This window comes from Anser brachyrhynchus (genome assembly GCF_964034855.1).
Source record: "Anser brachyrhynchus genome assembly, chromosome: 2".
Classification (NCBI taxonomy): Eukaryota; Metazoa; Chordata; class Aves; order Anseriformes; family Anatidae; genus Anser; species Anser brachyrhynchus.
This window is the reverse complement of record NC_137695.1, coordinates 61,906,510-61,924,791: the sequence shown is the minus strand read 5'-3', so window position 1 is coordinate 61,924,791 and position 18,282 is coordinate 61,906,510. Positions and strand designations below refer to the sequence as shown.

At 39.7% G+C, this 18,282-nt stretch overlaps 1 protein-coding gene across 5 annotated transcripts in view; it reads right to left on the bottom strand.

Moving 5' to 3' along the window:
• Positions 1-3,024: 3,024 nt before the first annotated feature.
• AMPH (amphiphysin) overlaps positions 3,025-18,282 on the bottom strand; it is a 131,175-nt gene continuing 115,917 nt past the window's right edge. For 4 of the 5 annotated variants that reach the window (XM_080582224.1, XM_080582223.1, XM_080582226.1 and 1 more), the window contains 5 exons: positions 14,934-14,990; positions 11,100-11,249; positions 8,909-9,175; positions 7,021-7,122; positions 3,025-4,202 (listed from right to left, as the gene is read on the bottom strand). In XM_080582224.1, the coding sequence (XP_080438350.1) occupies positions 4,095-4,202; positions 7,021-7,122; positions 8,909-9,175; positions 11,100-11,249; positions 14,934-14,990 (684 nt within the window). In that variant the 3' untranslated portion in view covers positions 3,025-4,094. The remainder of the gene's footprint in view (positions 4,203-7,020; positions 7,123-8,908; positions 9,176-11,099; positions 11,250-14,933; positions 14,991-18,282) is intronic. The other variant, XM_080582225.1, reaches the window with a different exon arrangement.

Here is an 18,282-nt window from a genome sequence, read left to right as displayed (position 1 = left end):
GTTTCTATTCACCAGCTAGTTTTCTATTCATCTTTCAGAAGGGAAAATTAAGAAAATTATTATTATGGCTAGCTATCAGTGTCCTTCCTTTAGCATCTATCATCTCAGTGTATGAAATTTTGCAAGGAATTTTAAAGATAACATTAATAATACTCCTCATCCTTCCCACAAGAAGTCTATTTGCTTTGTGGCTCCAAGGTGCATGTGTGAGATATGAAGACATACTTAATGCCAGAATGGTGTTATATCCACAGTAACCTGCAGCACATAAATCATACACGCATCATGTGCAATGCATGGCTGCTGGGACATTTTCATTGCTTCTTCTTATTGCCAGTAAATAATGACATTGCTTGCAGTGAGTAGACATCTGATGGTTTTTGCAATTACATTTGTCTTTATACTGTGGTGGATTGAAGAAACAAAGATCAAGCAGCATAGCTGATCATGAAAGCCCTTCGCTGTATATCAGAGACCTTTCCCATCTCTATACCATCTCGTGTACTGCAAACCCCTTACCAGTGAATTTAGCATATTGACCTGTAAAAAGGTTATTAGAAGAATCAAGGTCAAGCATATTGAATTTGACTTCGGTACTTCTAGCAAGAAAAGGGCATAAAGATAACTGCACACAATCAACACTGGGTAAAGAAATGCTGTAGGGATATCACACCATTCTTTGCTTCTTAGTGTTATGGCTGTTATGCATGATGGTCCAACTTGATTGTAGGCTCTTGTCAGAGAAGTGGCCACATAGCATCTGCAGGGAAACTGAGGCTCCATTGTCCAATGTGGGTCTGTTGCATGTGTGATCTGTACAGCAGCTATACTGAAATGCAACGTTGAGATCTAGGTAAGCAGGAAACTGTGGCCTGAAGGTCATCACTCGCACCATAAATCAGGTTTAATAGGTTATTACGACCACCTCAAAGTGGTGTACTGGAATTTGGAATTTATTGCAACACCAAAAACAAATGCTCCCTTGGATAAATTCTTGCCTCTGGATCACTATTGATTGCCAAACCTGTTAAAGGAATGAAAAGAAAACCAAAGAGCTTCCCACAACCTCCTGAAACTCTGAAACTCTGACGGTGAGATGCGTGCTTATGCAAGGCAGCTGTTTGCTGCCCTCTGCTTTTTTGTGCTTTCAATCCATTCTCCATACAGACTATATTTGTGCTTGAAACTGCTCAAACCCACGTGCAGGAACTTGCACTTGGCCCTGTTTAGATTCATGAGGTTCACATGGGCCCTGATTTAAACAGATTCTATTTCATTGTCCTGATCCTCAAATATGCCAGGATTTTTCACCTTGGAGATGATGACAGTTCCATTTTGGGAACTGCTAATACTAGATTATCATACAAAATTAGAAATAATCCTTCTTGGAGAACAATATGTCTTGTGGGACCTGACAGCTATATTGAAATATATCTTCAAGTTCTTGAAACCTTTGACTTAGCTTCAGAAAGACTGCTAAGAGTGTATATTTAAGTACCACCGTTCTGTATATATCACCTGTTTGTACTTGACTTTTGTCTGATAAATAAACCATACCTTAGGAGCATCTCCCAGCTCCTAACAGCAGGTGTGGCGTACTTTACTTCATCCAACAGTCCAGGAAAAGTCAACAATCTTGGAAGAAAAGGCAAGATGTTCAGGACTGTGCAAATTAGAATACTTCTCATTGACTCCTCTGAGGACTGTGCTTATATCGATTGGCTTTGGAGTAGCAAGAGGGAGCTGCAGCAAACAGTGCTATGTGACTCCTATGATTGCCCCTTGAAAACTGCAGGCACTATGTAGTCCTTCTTGTTTCCTGCTTAGAAGGGCAGTGCAGCTGTCTTCAGCTGAAGGTAGTTTCAGAAGGACTTTAAGATAGAGTTGTTTTTCTCTCATAAGAAATTCCCCCCACATCCAAGATGTCCGTCTGTCCCCTAGCCACTTATAGCACTTCTCCCTTCCTTGTTCCTCTCTGTCTCAGGCACCTCTAATTCCCTTCCAAGCATCTCCTGGGCTTTTTGTCTCATAAAGCAATTGCTTGTTCTGTCTTAAAAGACAAAGCCCCTAAGTCTGGCAGCCAGTGAGGGCAGCTGCCTGCTCACTCCTCAGCAGGACGGTTGAACTGGCAAAAGCACTTTTCAACAGTGCCTCAGCTGAGAGAATGAAAATTTGGATTTCCCCTTCCTGTTTGTAGGACACGGGGGAAAATTCTTCTAGATCCGTCACAGCCTTGCTTGCAGATTTAAGGCAAATGTTTGAATTTTAAAGAGGGGCAATATCCAAAATCTGCCTCTCTCATACAGTCGCTCAGCAGCTCTTAAAAGAACCTCCTGAAACTCTGATTGCTCATTGTGACATTTTAAAGCCAAAATCCCAGTTACCACAGTTGAGCCACTCAGCTTCTCCATAAAACACAGTTATCAACAGAGTTTCTTTGGAAAGATACTGTACTCTGAAAGACAGAAAGAAAACTACTTTGCTCTTCTTTCAGAGCAATAAAAAAATCTTTCTTCAACTGAAATCTGACAAATTGGAGTAGAAACCGCCTATACATAAAAAGAGCCCACAAGCAAAACATCACAAAATATAACTGAATTGCTTAAAAAAAAATGTAGGTGTTCCTAAATAGTTGTAGCTTTCATGGATCAGCAAACAGAACAGAGCATATTTATGGAGATTTTTCTTTTCACAGAAGATAAATGGACAAGCATAAAAATGAGTAAGAGGTAGCAATCTTCAGCTGGGTGACAGTCAAGCGCAGACAAGCTACCTTGTGCATGTGAACAGATATTAGCTGGCGGCCAGAGTCCATTTCCAGGAGGAGCAGCTAGGAGATGCGCTGAGCATTTTGGAGCCCTGGCCATGACTGAAGTTGAGAGCAAGAATTTAGATGGTACGCCTGTTATGCTATTTTTCTTTGGAAAAAGAGTTATTAAATTAAGGTTAGATTCTCTAATACAACACGTGAACTATGTGAAATTCTTTGTAACAAAACTTCAAAAGCACCACAGATGAAACAGCTTCTTTGGATCAAAGGTTTATTTTTAATGACACAGCACTGGAAAACATAAGTTACAGATGACTTTTTGATACAGGATACATTATATATCTTAATTTAAAAGGATCTGTGAAATTATGCTGCATAAATACATATAGTGAAAATATATTGTGTTTATTTCTCATAGATTAGTTCTGTTGTGATTTTATTTTCTTATTCAGCCAATTAAATAACAAAGTATAGATTAGCATCATAACAGCCCCCCCTCCAGATTACCTCATCGTAACTACTGCAGCTGGAAGAGGAGACTGAGCCATGCCTTCTCAAAGGTTTAGCAGCTTTGAACATGATGTTATTCATCATCTCAGAATGAAAATTTCACATTACAAACACAGATACTGTATAATGTTTTGGCAATGGAGCAGCTAGTTTTGCTTTCAAACAAAACTGTTTCCTGTAATGCCAGACAGTGAAAGAGCAATGCATGTACTGATGACACTACACAGTCAAAGAACTATGATGACATTGTGAAAATGCATATATATCCATATGCACTTATATATACACGACTTCTTGTGTGTATATATATATTATGCATGTCCAAAAATAACACTGAAAAACATTGCAGCAGTTAATTATCTTTTTTAAACACATGAAACTTATAATAGTTTGACCTCATTACTACAGGATTACTAATTAAAACTTCTGCAGTGCAAATCAATACAATACACTTAGTGCAGAGAAGTTAAGGTTTTGGTATTGAGGAGGCTAATTTCAGATTTCATGGGAAAGGACCAAATACAGGATCACCATAGCTCTGACAAAGCACAAGCAAACCTGCTGCCACGTACATGTGAACAAATAAGGACATTTCTTTTTTATTTGATTTTTTTTTTCCACATACTGCTTCAGAAATTGCTAGCTTAACTGTTTGCACTCATGCTCATTTTGATATGTTTCCACAAGCTTTGTCTGGCACCAGTCTGTAAACCATTAACAGCTTAAACTACAAAAAAGTGGGCTCCTGTGTTTCAAAGAGTTTAAAAACCTACTGACTGAGCTTCATGCCACATTCGTGTGCCTGAGAGAAGAACTACTCCAGATGGCGTGTGAAGTTCTCTGGGAAAAGTCCTTTGTAACTATTTGCATCCCTGTACTGAAGCCACTCGGATTCCTTAATGCCTGTCAACCAGCCAGCCTCCTGTAAGAAAAAAGACAGAGTCTTAAACTTCAGGTCTCCCCACTTCCTTTTTACATGCTTCAGACCTGAAGAGGTTTTAGAGTCACATGGCTAAAAGATACTGTGGTTTGGTTAAATAGCAGCCTCTGATTTTGCACAGATTGTTTTCTTGATTATGCCAGACCAGTGTTATGTAAGACTGAGTGATGGAATCACAGAATCACAGAATCGTCTAGGTTGGAAGAGACCTCCAAGATCACCTAGTCCAACCTCTGACCTAACACTAACAAGTCCTCCACTAAACCATATCTCTAAGTTTAACATCTAAACGTCTCTTAAAGACCTCCAGGGATGGTGACTCAACCACTTCTCTGGGCAAATTGTGAGCATACTGTATGGCCTTTAGCCCATCTAAGCTTTAGATGAACTCGAAGTTGAATAATCAGCCTTCTGAGTCATTCAGTATTAAAACAGATCAGCATTTGGGCAAACGCATATTGAGATTTTTTAAAGTTCCCACAACAATATTGGCATACTTGCACAATAAGAGCATAACAGTGGGCTAGAATCATAATATAATAAGACAGATAAGGGGAAAAATGAAGTTTTTAATTTGACTTTCTTTTTTCTTGAGGGTTCTTTTGTGTCATTCATGTATTGGCAGTCAGAGGAAATAACAATTCTTGTATCTTCTGCTATTACTGTCCCTAGAAACTCAGAGTCAACTCAACTACTCAGATACTCAACTACTTTTCCAAAAATTCCTGGAAATGTCAGCCTAAACCAGAACTTGACATGCAAAACTGCAACCCAAATCATCATCAATTTAAAGAGAGATTTCTTATTGGAGGGTGCTAGGTTGTCTTACGTGTTATCAGTTTTACCTGGAATAAAACCCATTCAATATTTTTTGAAGTGATCAACCTATTTTCATCTCACTGACTCCATGCTTTGTTCCTTTTAAGAACAGGAGCCAGAGCAAAGTGATGATTAACAGGAAATTTATAATGCTGCCATATTATTAATGTACAGAAAGTACACAAGGAGATGGAGTAAATGGGGACATGTTTTTGAAGCACGTAGATTATCTGACAGAGAGAAACTACATTTTTCTAGCATGGCCAGCGTACATTCTACTAAGGACTGCACAGTTTTAATGGATAATAATTTAAACTCAATAATAATGGAAAAATTGAAGCCATTGGGTGAGACTGGTTAGTTTTGAGCAGGGAACATAGGCTGATGTCACCAGCTATATAAGAATTATGGTTTTAGATAGGTCAATTTTATAAGAGAAAAAGTAAGATAAAAATACTACATACAAATCAACAAAGTATTTGGTAAAAGACAAAAATATTGAGTTTTATGGTGATGTTAAACATGAAGGGCAAATATGCACTAGGTAATAAAGATAGGAACAGAATGGTCTCAGAAACATGAATACATGAGGGTTTATTTTCTCCATCACTGCACACAATTTACTCTAATTAATGCTAATGGGACTTGGATGCACACCACAAGAGAAAAAGATACTTCATGGATTCACTAAGTGAAGATTACGCATAATTAATACAAAACATTCCAAGAGAAAACGTCTGAAGATAAAGAAGAAGATTCTGATATTCTTACAGCAGTGTTTTATTCTGCAAATACTGATAATGAAATCAGTTGAACTGCCCATGTGGTACTGTGCAGCATAATTTGTGTAAGGATAACAGAATCTATCCCTATAGAAGAACAGAGTGCCCTACTGAAAGAAAAAATCTTTATCTTTTAGTCAGAAATTAAAACAAACTAAAACAAAACAATTATTTGTCTCTTGTATTAGAAGAAAGCTCAGCTGAGAACCTGAACACTGGTTATTACGTACCTTTTCACAGCATCAGGCATCAAACCAATTTCAAATACATTCCCCAGCTCTCCAAATATGTGCTTGTGGAGTTAGTTTTTAGACCTATTTTAAGAAATGTTCTTCATTCAGAGCAGAGCTCTTAGCTACCTCACTGAGCAGGATCCAGTACCCCACCTCCCAGTCCCCAATTCAATGGGAGACTTTTCACTGACACTTCTGGCACAAGCAGATGCCCATGAAGTGGCTGGTACTAAGTGGATGGTCTTCTTTTAAAGCAGTAGTCAAAAAACAATTCACTGCATTTCAGTTCAACATGTGGAATGAAATTGTTTAAAAATTCACTGGAAATGCATAGTTAAAACAAAATGTAATTACTTAATTGAAATTAAACCGTTGGGTTCTTTTATCAAAGACAAGGTGATCACCAGTGCAGTTCAAGAACACTTCTGTGTGAGGTTTCCAGAGGGTGGAATTAGCTTTGGAGGTACAGAGCACACAGAGGAGCACCTCCATGTAACTTGGCTGAAGGACAGCACAGTTGTAGTAGTCTCAGTGGCCAGTCTTTGGGCAAATGTGTATTATTTCTCCAAAACCCCATGTAAAAGGTCTGAACACATGGGGATCACCTAACCAGTTCTGCTTCAACATTAAGACAAGATGACAGCAACACAATGCACAATTCATAAGTCACCTTCTGTTTTAAGTCTATGTGTGCATGTATGCCTGTATAAAATTCACTACAAAGTAGCATAAAAAAGCTCTAGAAAAAATATGTTGTGGTTGGATCTTGTTCTTTATCTGGAACTTTAGCCATAGCCGCCTATACTGTTTAGTCTCAAATGAAAATAAGTACAAAAACAAAATTAGAATATTCATGTTTTTTAACAGCAGTGACATTTTGAATTAACATTTCCTATCAACTATAATATGTGAGAAAAAAAAAGAAACAAAGAAAAACGTAAACAAGTGAAATAATCATGTTTTTACCTGATCAGCTGTGGTCTCAGAAGGAATTACTAGTACAATATCTCCTCGTTTTAAATTGAGTTCATCACTGTTAGCTGCTTCAAAATCATGTAGAACTTCAACCTAAAGAAAATAATACCAAACATATAGACATGATCAAAATGGAGATAGTGGAAAAAAAAAAAAGGAAAGATTAATGCACTCTTTCATTTATTTATTCTTTTAACTCCCCAATAACTAAATAACTAATAACCCCCCAATAAATAAATAATAATTATTATTTTTTTTAACTCCCCATTCTTTACGGAAACAAGGCCATAGATAGGTATGATAGGTATTGTTAATGTTAACATCATTTCACATTACAGTTCCTATTCATAATTTCAGAAAGAGGTATAGCTTAGGTAAATCTTCCTGAGAGATACATGACATCCTTTCCCAAGGTCATAGTATATCTCAGGGACAGATGATACTGCAAAACCCCACAAGTACTGCCTCTTGGAAAAGTCCTATGACCTTACACCTTCTGTGTAAGGAACTTCTGTGTAAGGAACATTCCCCACTATCATTACTATGTCTGAGAGAAAGATGGCAGGATTTTGCTAATGAGCTTGGAAAAGACTCCCAGGAACTGTTATTTCAGCCCCTCACTTGTTCTGGCCACTAGATATTATTCTTGCTGTAAACGTCTATGAAAACTGGAGTGAGAGGTGTGGCACCAATTTCAATAGACAATTAAAGAGGCAAGTAATGGGAACCCTAGCATATGTTTGTCCTGGAAAGAACTCCCATTAACTGGCAGATGGGAATGCCAAAAATATCTGTCTTTCAAAGGGGCGATTATTAATACATTGGTGGGGTCATTACGCTGTTGTGAACAGACCCTTTTAACTAAATAGTTCTATAGTACCTCCTTAAGAGAGATGCTACCCTAGTTTTCTCTAAGGCACAGCCAGTTCCATAGCAGCTCTGCAAATAATGAAAGGAAACGGCATCAAGAACCAGATGGCAGGCATATATTCTGCTTCTCCTTATTTATGTCTGACCCAAGAGAGGGTGATGAAAAACAAAAGATGAACTATGTCAGCATGTCTGAGTCAAAACTGCACAATACTGGTCACCCTAACCTTAACGCTATTCTCAAAGTTTCCTGAAAACACAGAGCAATGAGAATAGATCAGAAAGAATAGCATACTGCTGTAGTGCTATGGGACTAATTACTCTGAAGTATGCAAAGATAATAGGAAGCATGTCAAGTTCATCCATCCTCAAGGAGCTTTCCTCCTGCTCAGTGATGCTGAAGTGAGAAGAATTATCAAAGAACCTTGTGAACCAGGAAACCCTGTGGGTCTTGCCAGCTAAGGAGAGAATTTCTCTCATGCCTCATTAAACTTTTCTGTTTGATTACCCTAACAGTTTATAAGTATAATATTATTACAGTCATAAAATGACCCTTCAGCTTCATTACAATGAATTTTAGAAGTCCCATAGATTTCAACAGAGCCAGAACTTCTATTATAGATTTTCAGGCAGGAAAAAAAAAAAAAGCCTTTTCTGATATTGTTAACATATGATCATACAATATTGCTGACTAAATCTGTGGCAATGGACTTTTACTCAGTATATTCACTGTCAGTAGCAATTTGGTGAGATGAAAGGAGTACTCCTGCACATCCTACAGCTACATAATGAAATACCCAAAAACAAGTGTGCAGAAAATATATTTTCTCAAATTTCTCATACCGAGACAACACAACCAAAAAGTTGTGTGTGTGTGTGTGTGTATGTGCGTACACGTGGCTGTGAAACTAAGCATCTTTTGGCCTCAGAAAAACATCACAATGTTTGCATGTTCAGACACAGAAGCTAGATCTGAAGGGATGTCTGAAAGAAGAATGAACAAGCTGACCTTAAAGAGAAAGCCAGGTGGCATGGCAGAAGCTGCATCTTCTGATGAAACATGCTGATCTTGGGAGGGCGCAGCCTGTATTTCTTCAGTGGGTTTCTGCTCACTTCCAACTTGGGAAGTTTCACTGGGAGAACTGTCAGCACCCTGAGTGTCTAGCTCTGCTGAAGCGTCTTTGGACTCATTCATGATGACTTCGTGTTCTTCTCCCTCTCCTTCATTGTTTGATGCTGGCTCTATTACTACTGAAGGGATGCTGCTGACCTTTTCCTAGGGAAAAACAAACAAAGAAAAAAAAACAACAAAAGGCAACAGAAGAGTATTTATTACTTTATTTCAAGTTGGAAAACACAGTTGTTTACCTATTGCAGAGAGCAAATATGGGGATTTCTTTCTTCACTGTAGAGTGGATTCTTACATAAAGACAGAAAACCGCACTTGTGCAGAAATACAAAGGAGTATATCTCTTCTCTTTAATTTTCACCATCTCCCCTTATTTCTCCTAAGTCTACTTGCTGTATTACCATAAATTGTTGTGGTAAATAATAAAAATACTCTGCAGGTAGTTTGGGTTTCATTTTCAATGTGCGTTGAAATTACCAGAACTTTCTCCTCGTGCCTGTTCTTTGGGTGTGCTTGGATAATGCCACCATTTCCATGAGTCACTGTCCTATGGTTTTTTTTTGAAATTCAAAACAGCAGGAAAATAGTGATATAAGGGTGGTGAAAGAGGGAAACATGACCTTTTACTTTGATGGACTGAGGGGATTTCTTCTGCTTTACAGCAATATAATGGGAAGCTGAGAAAGCTAGCATCTGACCAATAATGCAGCTTAGGACAAAAGGCATTTAATGAAACTTTTTGGAACATCCAAGCTGAAAAGCACTACTCTTCTGTGAGATCATCTTTCTCTGGTGTACAGCAGAAATACAACGTGAGATGACAGAAGGTGGCAATTGTCTGTCCAGCTGCAGGGCCTGCTCTAGTAGCTGTTCCCCAGCTCCTCAGAGATCAAAGAAGAACAAACACCAAGCCAGATGCAGCTACATATTTTGACCACCTTGATTTACCAAAAGCAAAATAATGCTACTGATTGGACCTGAAACTGGGAGACAAAAAAAATAACAAAAAAATCTGTAACTTTCTCTGTTTTTCCAGAGAAAGCCCTGAACACTGTTAGGCTACGTGATAAAGCTTATCTGCATGCCCACAGTGGAGCACAGAATCAGTAGCAGGAAACCCAAATAATACACTGCCCAGACTGCTTTCAGGCCCATCACAGGAGCTGTCAGCCCACTGAGGGCCCATCTCCCAGAGGAGTACAGGGGCAAAAAGACAGGTGGGAGCACAAATTAAGGACTCAAAAGGGACCTGTGCGATAGCAGCCTCAGCCTGAGTATCCGGGTGTGACAAGAATATGGGGAACATATTATTGCACAAGACTTCCTATGGTATGTTTAGGGGAGAAACCAAAAGCAGGGAAAGGGGTGGATCTAGGTGATCTGGGGAGGAGTTAGTGTGGGACAACAAAGGGATAATGCATGTAAATAGTGGATGGTTTGAATGTGTGTCTGGCTGTGCTCTGTACCTGTTGAGTGTGGTCTGTTGTATCTTCTCATTAAATCCCATGCTAACTCTTCTCCAAGGTGAAGGCTCTCTAATATCCATGTATATGTACATATTGGGGTCACTGCCCCTGTGTCAGTGACTGGTTGGTTACTGGTGCCCAGAGGAGTCCTGGCCAACTCCGTCTGTGGATACGTGTGTGTGTACGTCCATGTACAAAGGTGTGTACCAGCAACTGGAGCAGAGCTGCTGCCTTGAGAGATTGAACACCCAGGTAGAAGCAAGTGGTGAGAGTGGGATACAAATGCCGCATGTATATGAGAATATATACATCTTCTCGCTGGTAGGCCTCCACCCTGCTCAGCTGGTGAGGGGAGCAGGATGAGGCTGCCAGTTCTGTTCGTATTTGTAGTCCGTGCATGTCTGTGATTTCTGTGGCTGGCTGCGTACACATGTATGTTTGTGGTGTATATGTGTGCTCTGTCTGTGTGTACTGTTGGGGAATACATGCTCAGCCTCACTACTCGTTGGACCTGGAGGTACAGAGCTGCAGCAGCCTTGCCTGTGTCGGGTTGCTGGATCTGGGCCAATTCCTCTAACACTCTCCCATGTAGCAGCATGAGTTACCTGAGATGCATCAGCCTCCTTTTCTTTTCCCTGAGGTTCTTCACCTTCAGCAACAGCCTCCTTCTCAGTGATAGCAGCACCGTCACCAGCTACTGCTGCCACTGTCAGACTGTCTTCTGCTGCCGCTGTCCCCTCCACTGCAGTTACCACCTGTGAATAACAGGAAGGAGAAACCTTTCAGGACACAAGTTGTGGATATCAGCTGGAGATATCCCCTGCTCTGTGACCTCCTTGGGCATTGCCAACCCATGGCTTTGGTTTCATGGGGTTTCTCCTGATGTATGGGGGAGATCAGCATGGGAGGCTGCCATCCTGTGCCTGATGTGTTGTGCAGGGAGCTTAAGGGTAAGCTTGTATGTACAGTGAGGCTGATTAACAAGTGGGAGAGAGACATTTATGAAACCTCACCGTGAACATATAGCAGAGTCCACAGGTGCTATTAGCTTAGTAAAAGTTTGTCAAGACTCTTGTATTTTTCACTGGTTCTTCTTTCTGATAAGATACGCAAATAAAATGCTCTCCTTCCATTATCCTCTGAAACAGTTATGTGACTGCAATCTCAAAGCTTAATTGCTTCCAAGCTACATTCTGTAAGAAAAGTGTGTTCTTAGGAACAGGCTACAAGTCTTCTCCAGCTGCTATCACCTACCTCTAGATCTGGGCTGGCTTCAAGAACATTGCCTTAATTACAGACTCCTTTCTAATAGAGACTTGCAAATTGGGCTACATCAGCAGAAGCAAATATATGGATATGGATAAAGTTCAGAAATCTTCAGATGTCATCAGATATGAGAAAAAATAACTGTACATATCTGTATATAGGTCAGTATAAAACAAAACCAAACATGAATAAAGGCCCAAGCAGGTTGCATATGACTGAATCATTTGTCATCAGTCCATGCTGAAAAGTGAATGTGTTTTGTTCCAGTTGTTGAAAGGCAGATAGAAAAGTACCTTCCTATAGATCAATGTTAAATCCATCATCCAGCAGATACTATTGCGATAATTTGTGTATCAACCTAACATTTGTATTGGTATATACTGGCATATGTTAACAGTAATATATTGGAAGTATATTTACACTGGATTCATTCTAGAGGTTGGAGGGTGAAGGTAAGTTATGAAACACATTCTGTTAATCCAATTAACTTCAGTATGGAATTTTTAACACTGAAGAAAAACTGTTTTCTAGGTACCTATGTCAAGCTACATTTAGCAGAAATGTCTCCAATCTTCAGTTACAGTCTGCTGCTCCTTGTTTCTTCAGCTTGATCTTCCCTTCATGGATGAGACTAATTCAGATAACTGAACTGAACTTGAACTGCCTGCAATTGTTCATGGGCATTCTTCAGACATTGTTTTTTTAGCAATACCTAATATTGAGCACCACTCCTATTGATTGCTATTAATTAATGTGATAAATTCTTCTGGAGTCCTTGAAGGCAGAAAATACTACTGTGTTTTGTAAAAATTACCAGAGAAGCTTTTAGCTTGAACTAAGAAGTCTGCTGGTGAAGGATGCTCTGTCATAAACAGAAGTAACATCAAAAGACAGGGGCAAACATTGACATCTTCTCCTGTGACTTGTAAGGTCTGCAAGCCTGTCTCTCATAGTATTGCCAATTTTAGCAGTCTTGACCCAGGAAGATATTCAAATAAATGATCGATGTAAAAGCCCTGGAAGAGACTAGTATGTAACAGGGAGAACAGAGTGCATGTCAGATTGATTTTATACCATGCACTTCTAACAGCATGCTGCAGAAATCGATCTTGCTGTCTGTTGTGATTAGGATCAATGCTTCTTTTTTATTTATTGGATTTGTATAGCCCATTTTATTTTACGAAGGAGGAGAATTCTAATTTACATGAATCAGCTCTCAAATAGTCTGCACCAAGAGGGTGACGCTCTCACAGCCTGTAGCTGTAACATGCTGAATGCATACCACAGCTCACAACTGCGCAATCATTTATTCTTGTGCATTAGAATACAAAAACAAAGCCAGCTAGATTATTAGAAGAAGCTTTTACAAAATCTTATGTGTACTAACACAGAATGTAACTCACTATCAGCCTCAAATATTTTTGATTAATATTAAAAGAAAGAAAAAAGAAAAAAGGGGGCGATTCAATCCACAGAATTCAGGACAGCTAGCATCCCACACACAGCTATGGTTACCACACACTTGCGGGTATAGTTATCAATCTTACCTAACTTCATATTGAGAACCAACCCCACAAACCTGTTTTACATAACACTACACAGTCTAATAGTATTCCAAACTAGTTATTTCTAGCAGTATTATTGACACTTGGAGAGTTTCCCCAACACAAAGGAGACAAAGAAGGGGCCATCTAATATAATGAGGGCTGTGGTAAAAGAACCACTTGGATTTAACTGCAGTTAGAGTGAATGCTTCTTCACCCAGGAAGCAGCTGATCCATGCAGTTGGATTTTCCACTAATTAACAACACTGTCAGCTCAGTACAATGCCACAGATTTGGCAGCAGCAAGAATGAGGCCAGGAAGAGGAGAAGGAGGGCTACCAAGTCTGCAGCTGGGGGCTGTGGGAGGAGCTCACTGAGCTATGCCGATTTTCCAGAGCTGAAGATCTAACTCCATGGCTGGGTTCAGAAAAGGACTGGGTAATTTTTATGACAATTAGTCATAATTACAGCTAAGCCAGCTAACATAAAGCCAAGAAGAACTAATCATCATGCTTTAGGGAACATATCAATTGCTTGCAAACTCTTGGAAGACTTTTTGGGGAATACCAAAGAAGCAGTTATGAAAGGTACATCATCAGAGGGACCATCCTCCACTGGAGCCAGGATATCAGTTTAGCAAATACCTTGATGCCTGACAGGAGCTCTTCTGCATTCAGCAATACTGCTCCTTTAAACAGCACACAGGATCAAACTTACCAGAGAAAAGACCTTGACTTTACAAGGACGTGTATTGGAAAACTGGGGAGAGATACATTTCAAAGACTTAGCCTTGGTGCTCAGGGATGGCGAGGAATTTCTTCTTGGACCAGAGCTGTTGGGAGCAATAAGCCAATGCTAGAGAAGCAATGCAAAGACACTCTTGCGCTGTGTCCACACCAAGAGCCACAGCAACTGGGCTTGATCTACCACCTCCATCCCGTACATTCCTGCCAGAGTAATTCTACTGATTTCTAGGTGGGTGCGTCAGGCCGGTGAGGAGTATAGCACCAGTGAGTCAGTGCTGCGGGTCACTGGGGAGAAGCCAGCCTCTGGCAGTAGGGCCTCATCCTGACTCAGAACTGTGCTGCTTGGGAGGTACAGCTGCTGGCAGCAAGCCTCGCTTCCCAGTGACACCGGGGGAGCCTGGAGCCACATAAATATACGAAATTCCAGCAGGGCTACTGCCAGATTTCTTTCTCAGACTCTACTTCTCTTCCTGCATTTAGTACGTAGCCTTTCTCCTGTGCCGCTCTCTGTGTACTTTTGAACATGTTATAGAATCACGTTAGTGTAAAAGGCTTCAGAGTGACTTGTTTTATCACCTCTGAAGAAATACAAGCAAAACGCAACCATTAGATTTCATGCATGCTCAGCTACAGATAAATTTGTTATGTCATTGAGTCTTTCATAAAGCTGTCCCAAGATATTTATCACTCTATACTGCTGCAACAAGCAGTTTGTAAGGTAGGTCCTGCTCTGAGTGAGAGTTGTTTTGATGCCACAGCTGGGTCACAGTTGCATCGTATTGGCTGCATACTGATACCATGCAAATGACAAATACATATTTTTGCCACACTTCTCTTGAAGATATTAAAGCACAACCACACTCCTGATGTTCTTCATATGTACCTCGCTCTCTTTCTCAGCAACTCCAGTTGTCTCTTTATCCCCTGCCTCGACACTGTCCTGTATAAAGAGGAAATATGGTCATCACCTTACTCATGCTGAGGGAATGGTTGCAGAGAAATAGGTATTAATCACGCTTAATGAAGGCATAGCATGTATGGGATGCAATGAAATGAATGGTGGGAACTAAATATGGGATAGTATATAGCAAGTAAAAAGATTCTTGCTGTCAGATATCATCTGAATTAAAAGTAGCTGTAGGCTAAAAAAAAAAAAGGCAAAAGAAAAAGAAGAAATAAAGCCTTTTACTTATATCATTGCCATGGTGCTGGAAGTGCTAAGGACAATTTCATTTATTTTTGCTATCAGTATTTGTATTTTTGAAGAATTTTTAATAACCAACAACCCACAACACTGCTGACTTTGCAGTTTTCCATCAACCTCAAATTTCTCTCACCCAAGACTCACACTGTTCTCATTATAACCTGGTGCTTCCCCTGCAACTCACCAGACTTTCCAGGTAAACTTAAAAAAACACTTACTAAAACACTTACTTCTTCCACATATGTTGGACTGCAACTCATTTAAAGGGATTGTTCAAAAGCTGGGTCACAAAGTTCATCATTTTTTTTCAGAATCACCTTTCTTTAGGTCCATATTCAGTGGTACTTGCAGTAGGTGCCTGACATCCAAAAAGTAGACGTGTCAGTGGCTTTCTAAATCTGACACCCATGTAGATGTTCAAGGGATCACAGTTGTGCTGAGCAGTAATGGGCTCCCCCCAAATAATGCTTTTTACAGCACAGATGGTATCTAACATCAGGTTCCTTCCCACAGAAGCTGTAAAACTGCATGAGTTCCAAGTTTTGGAAATGAGGAAAAAGGCACAATTATTCCCAAACTCTGTGGGACAGCTGTGACCTTGCTGGTTTCCAATTCTACTGCAGCATGTAGGGATTTAACCAGCAACACCCCTTCTTCTGCTTGAGCTTGGGTTCAATTTTGGCTATTATTCCACCTAGATCAACAGGTTTAGGTCTAGTTAGGTCAACAAACTATCAAAATTGCTAAAATTCAGGACTGATTTCTAAAGATGTTTTTCTAAGGACAAGTAAATCAAAGCCGCCTTATAGAAATCTACTTTGCTAATAAATTTTGAGGCTGTTTTGCAAACACAGCTATGTCAGGTTTTTCAGAAGACCTGTAAGGGTGAAGACAAGTTATGCAAACCTATGTGAGGACACAGTAGCTTGGACTGCTTAGACTCACTTTAGTGATCAGAAATTAGTTAGACCTCAAGTATTCAGGCTCCAGCCAACTGCCTCCACATGCCTGCAATAGTCACTCCAACATTTCTACAAGTTTCAGCTGAAATGCTTGCATGTTCCTTTTTTAATAAGAGGATGCTGAGTTATATCCAAACTTCACATCACTCATGTTTTTTCTAATCTAATCTTCTAGTATTGCCTGCAGTCACCTCATAAGCCCCAACCATGTCCAGATGCCAGGGCAAGGAAGCTGCTGACAGCAACGTTACCATGGAAACCTCTCATAGCTTTATCCTGTTAAAATGACACTGTTATATAACCTTTTTTTTTTTCCAAATCATTAATTTTTCTTTGAAGCTGTCAAACCTCTGCCATGAAGTCCTGTTTTTTACAGTAAGTTTGAAAGAGATTGTAGAGGGTCTTAAAAAAAACAAATATCAACTGCAAAATACATATTTCTCATTAGCAATGCATGAATGCATATAGCTACCCACAGAAGTCTTGCTCTTTTTTTTTTTTTGTACAGAAGATATATACACATATGTTTCTATTGCCCATAAAAGCCATATGTCCAATGGGAAGTTGATAGATAAACGCTTTCCATATTTTTGCTACAAAAAAGTGCTGATTTTTTCCCATCATGTGTATTTACAAGTCAATTTGCCTTCAGAAATGAGCATCATTCTGCACTTTATGTTCAGGAACGTGCCAGTCCCTGTCCTTCTCTTAATAATAACCTGGCGATATTCTCTCGTAAGAATCCCATCAGCCAAGCTCACAGCAGTAGTTTGGGCTTCTTTGTAAAAACGTACATACCTGTATTTTCAAATGACAACTGTTTTTCAGGGTAACTGAATGCAGTTATGGTGGGAAAGGGAAAAGTAAGGGGAATTGCCCTACTTCCTAAGAATTATTTTGCACTAGTCAAATTAGCGGCATTGCTCTTTTGATTAGTTGTAAGCTGGGAGTTTTAGAAGGGAGGCACGGTAGCAGGAACTGTGCCATTTTTAAGGCATGAAAGCCTAGTAAAAAGGAAGACTAAAAAAAGTCTGAGTTAAGTAACACCCCAATTCCCTAAACAGAGTAAAATCTGCTTCTGCACACCTCAAAAGAAGAACACTGTTCTACATCAGTTCTCTCTCATTTTTGGAGGCCATATATTTTTCAATGGCCTCACGCTCCAATCTTGCACCTGTACTTAGCTGCAAGCTCCAAATTTGGACACAGATGACCACTCTTCTATATCTGACCATTGGACTGCTCTCCCAAATTACATGCTCTACCATTTGGGTGCCATGAATTGTAGCTACAGTGGGATTCAACCATAATTGGATACTCTCTAAGCTGGAGCCTCTTTCTTGGCCTGTGCTGTACTTGTTCAGTGCCTGCAAAGAGTTTATCAGAAGGCAGTTTCATATGTGCCTACACACAGCTTTGAAAACCACAGTATTTAGCTGAGTGTCTGAATGCTTTAATGGGAGAACATCAGAGTCCAGACAGGCATCAGACGCAAAGCACAGAAAGGCTCCTTCCAAACTAATGAGCATAAGGAAATCAAAAAGCTGACCTCTGAGCAGAGCTGTGAACTCCGGGTGTTATGTTTCCCATGAATGAGAATAAGAAAGGGAAATAACAAGACTTGCTAAGCTTTCTCTTTGTTATACCGTACACTTATCATCTTTGTTTGATGTGAAAAATTGATGTGATGATAGGGGTATTATTATGTGAAAAGAAATCAATCAGCGGTTAATGCATTATATCCTTTAGACTCTATCCTTTGGATTTTACATCTGCCTTTGGGGATACTGTGGAAATAAGGAAACAAAACTGTTTCAGTGTGCAAAAGTCCATGCAAGAAGAACATTTTACTATGGCTGGCTTCAGTTCTTCTGGTGCACACAGTGATTCTGGTCCTTTAGTTACCTAACATTTTGTTCCCCCCACCAAAATAAGGATCAACTGTTGCCATCAACTAATAGAAATTGTATTTGTTCTAAAGGAACAAGAACATGTAATAATATCCCATAAGCAATTATGATGAACTCTTGTAATGAAATCTTTGGCAATATTGTTCAGGCAGACTA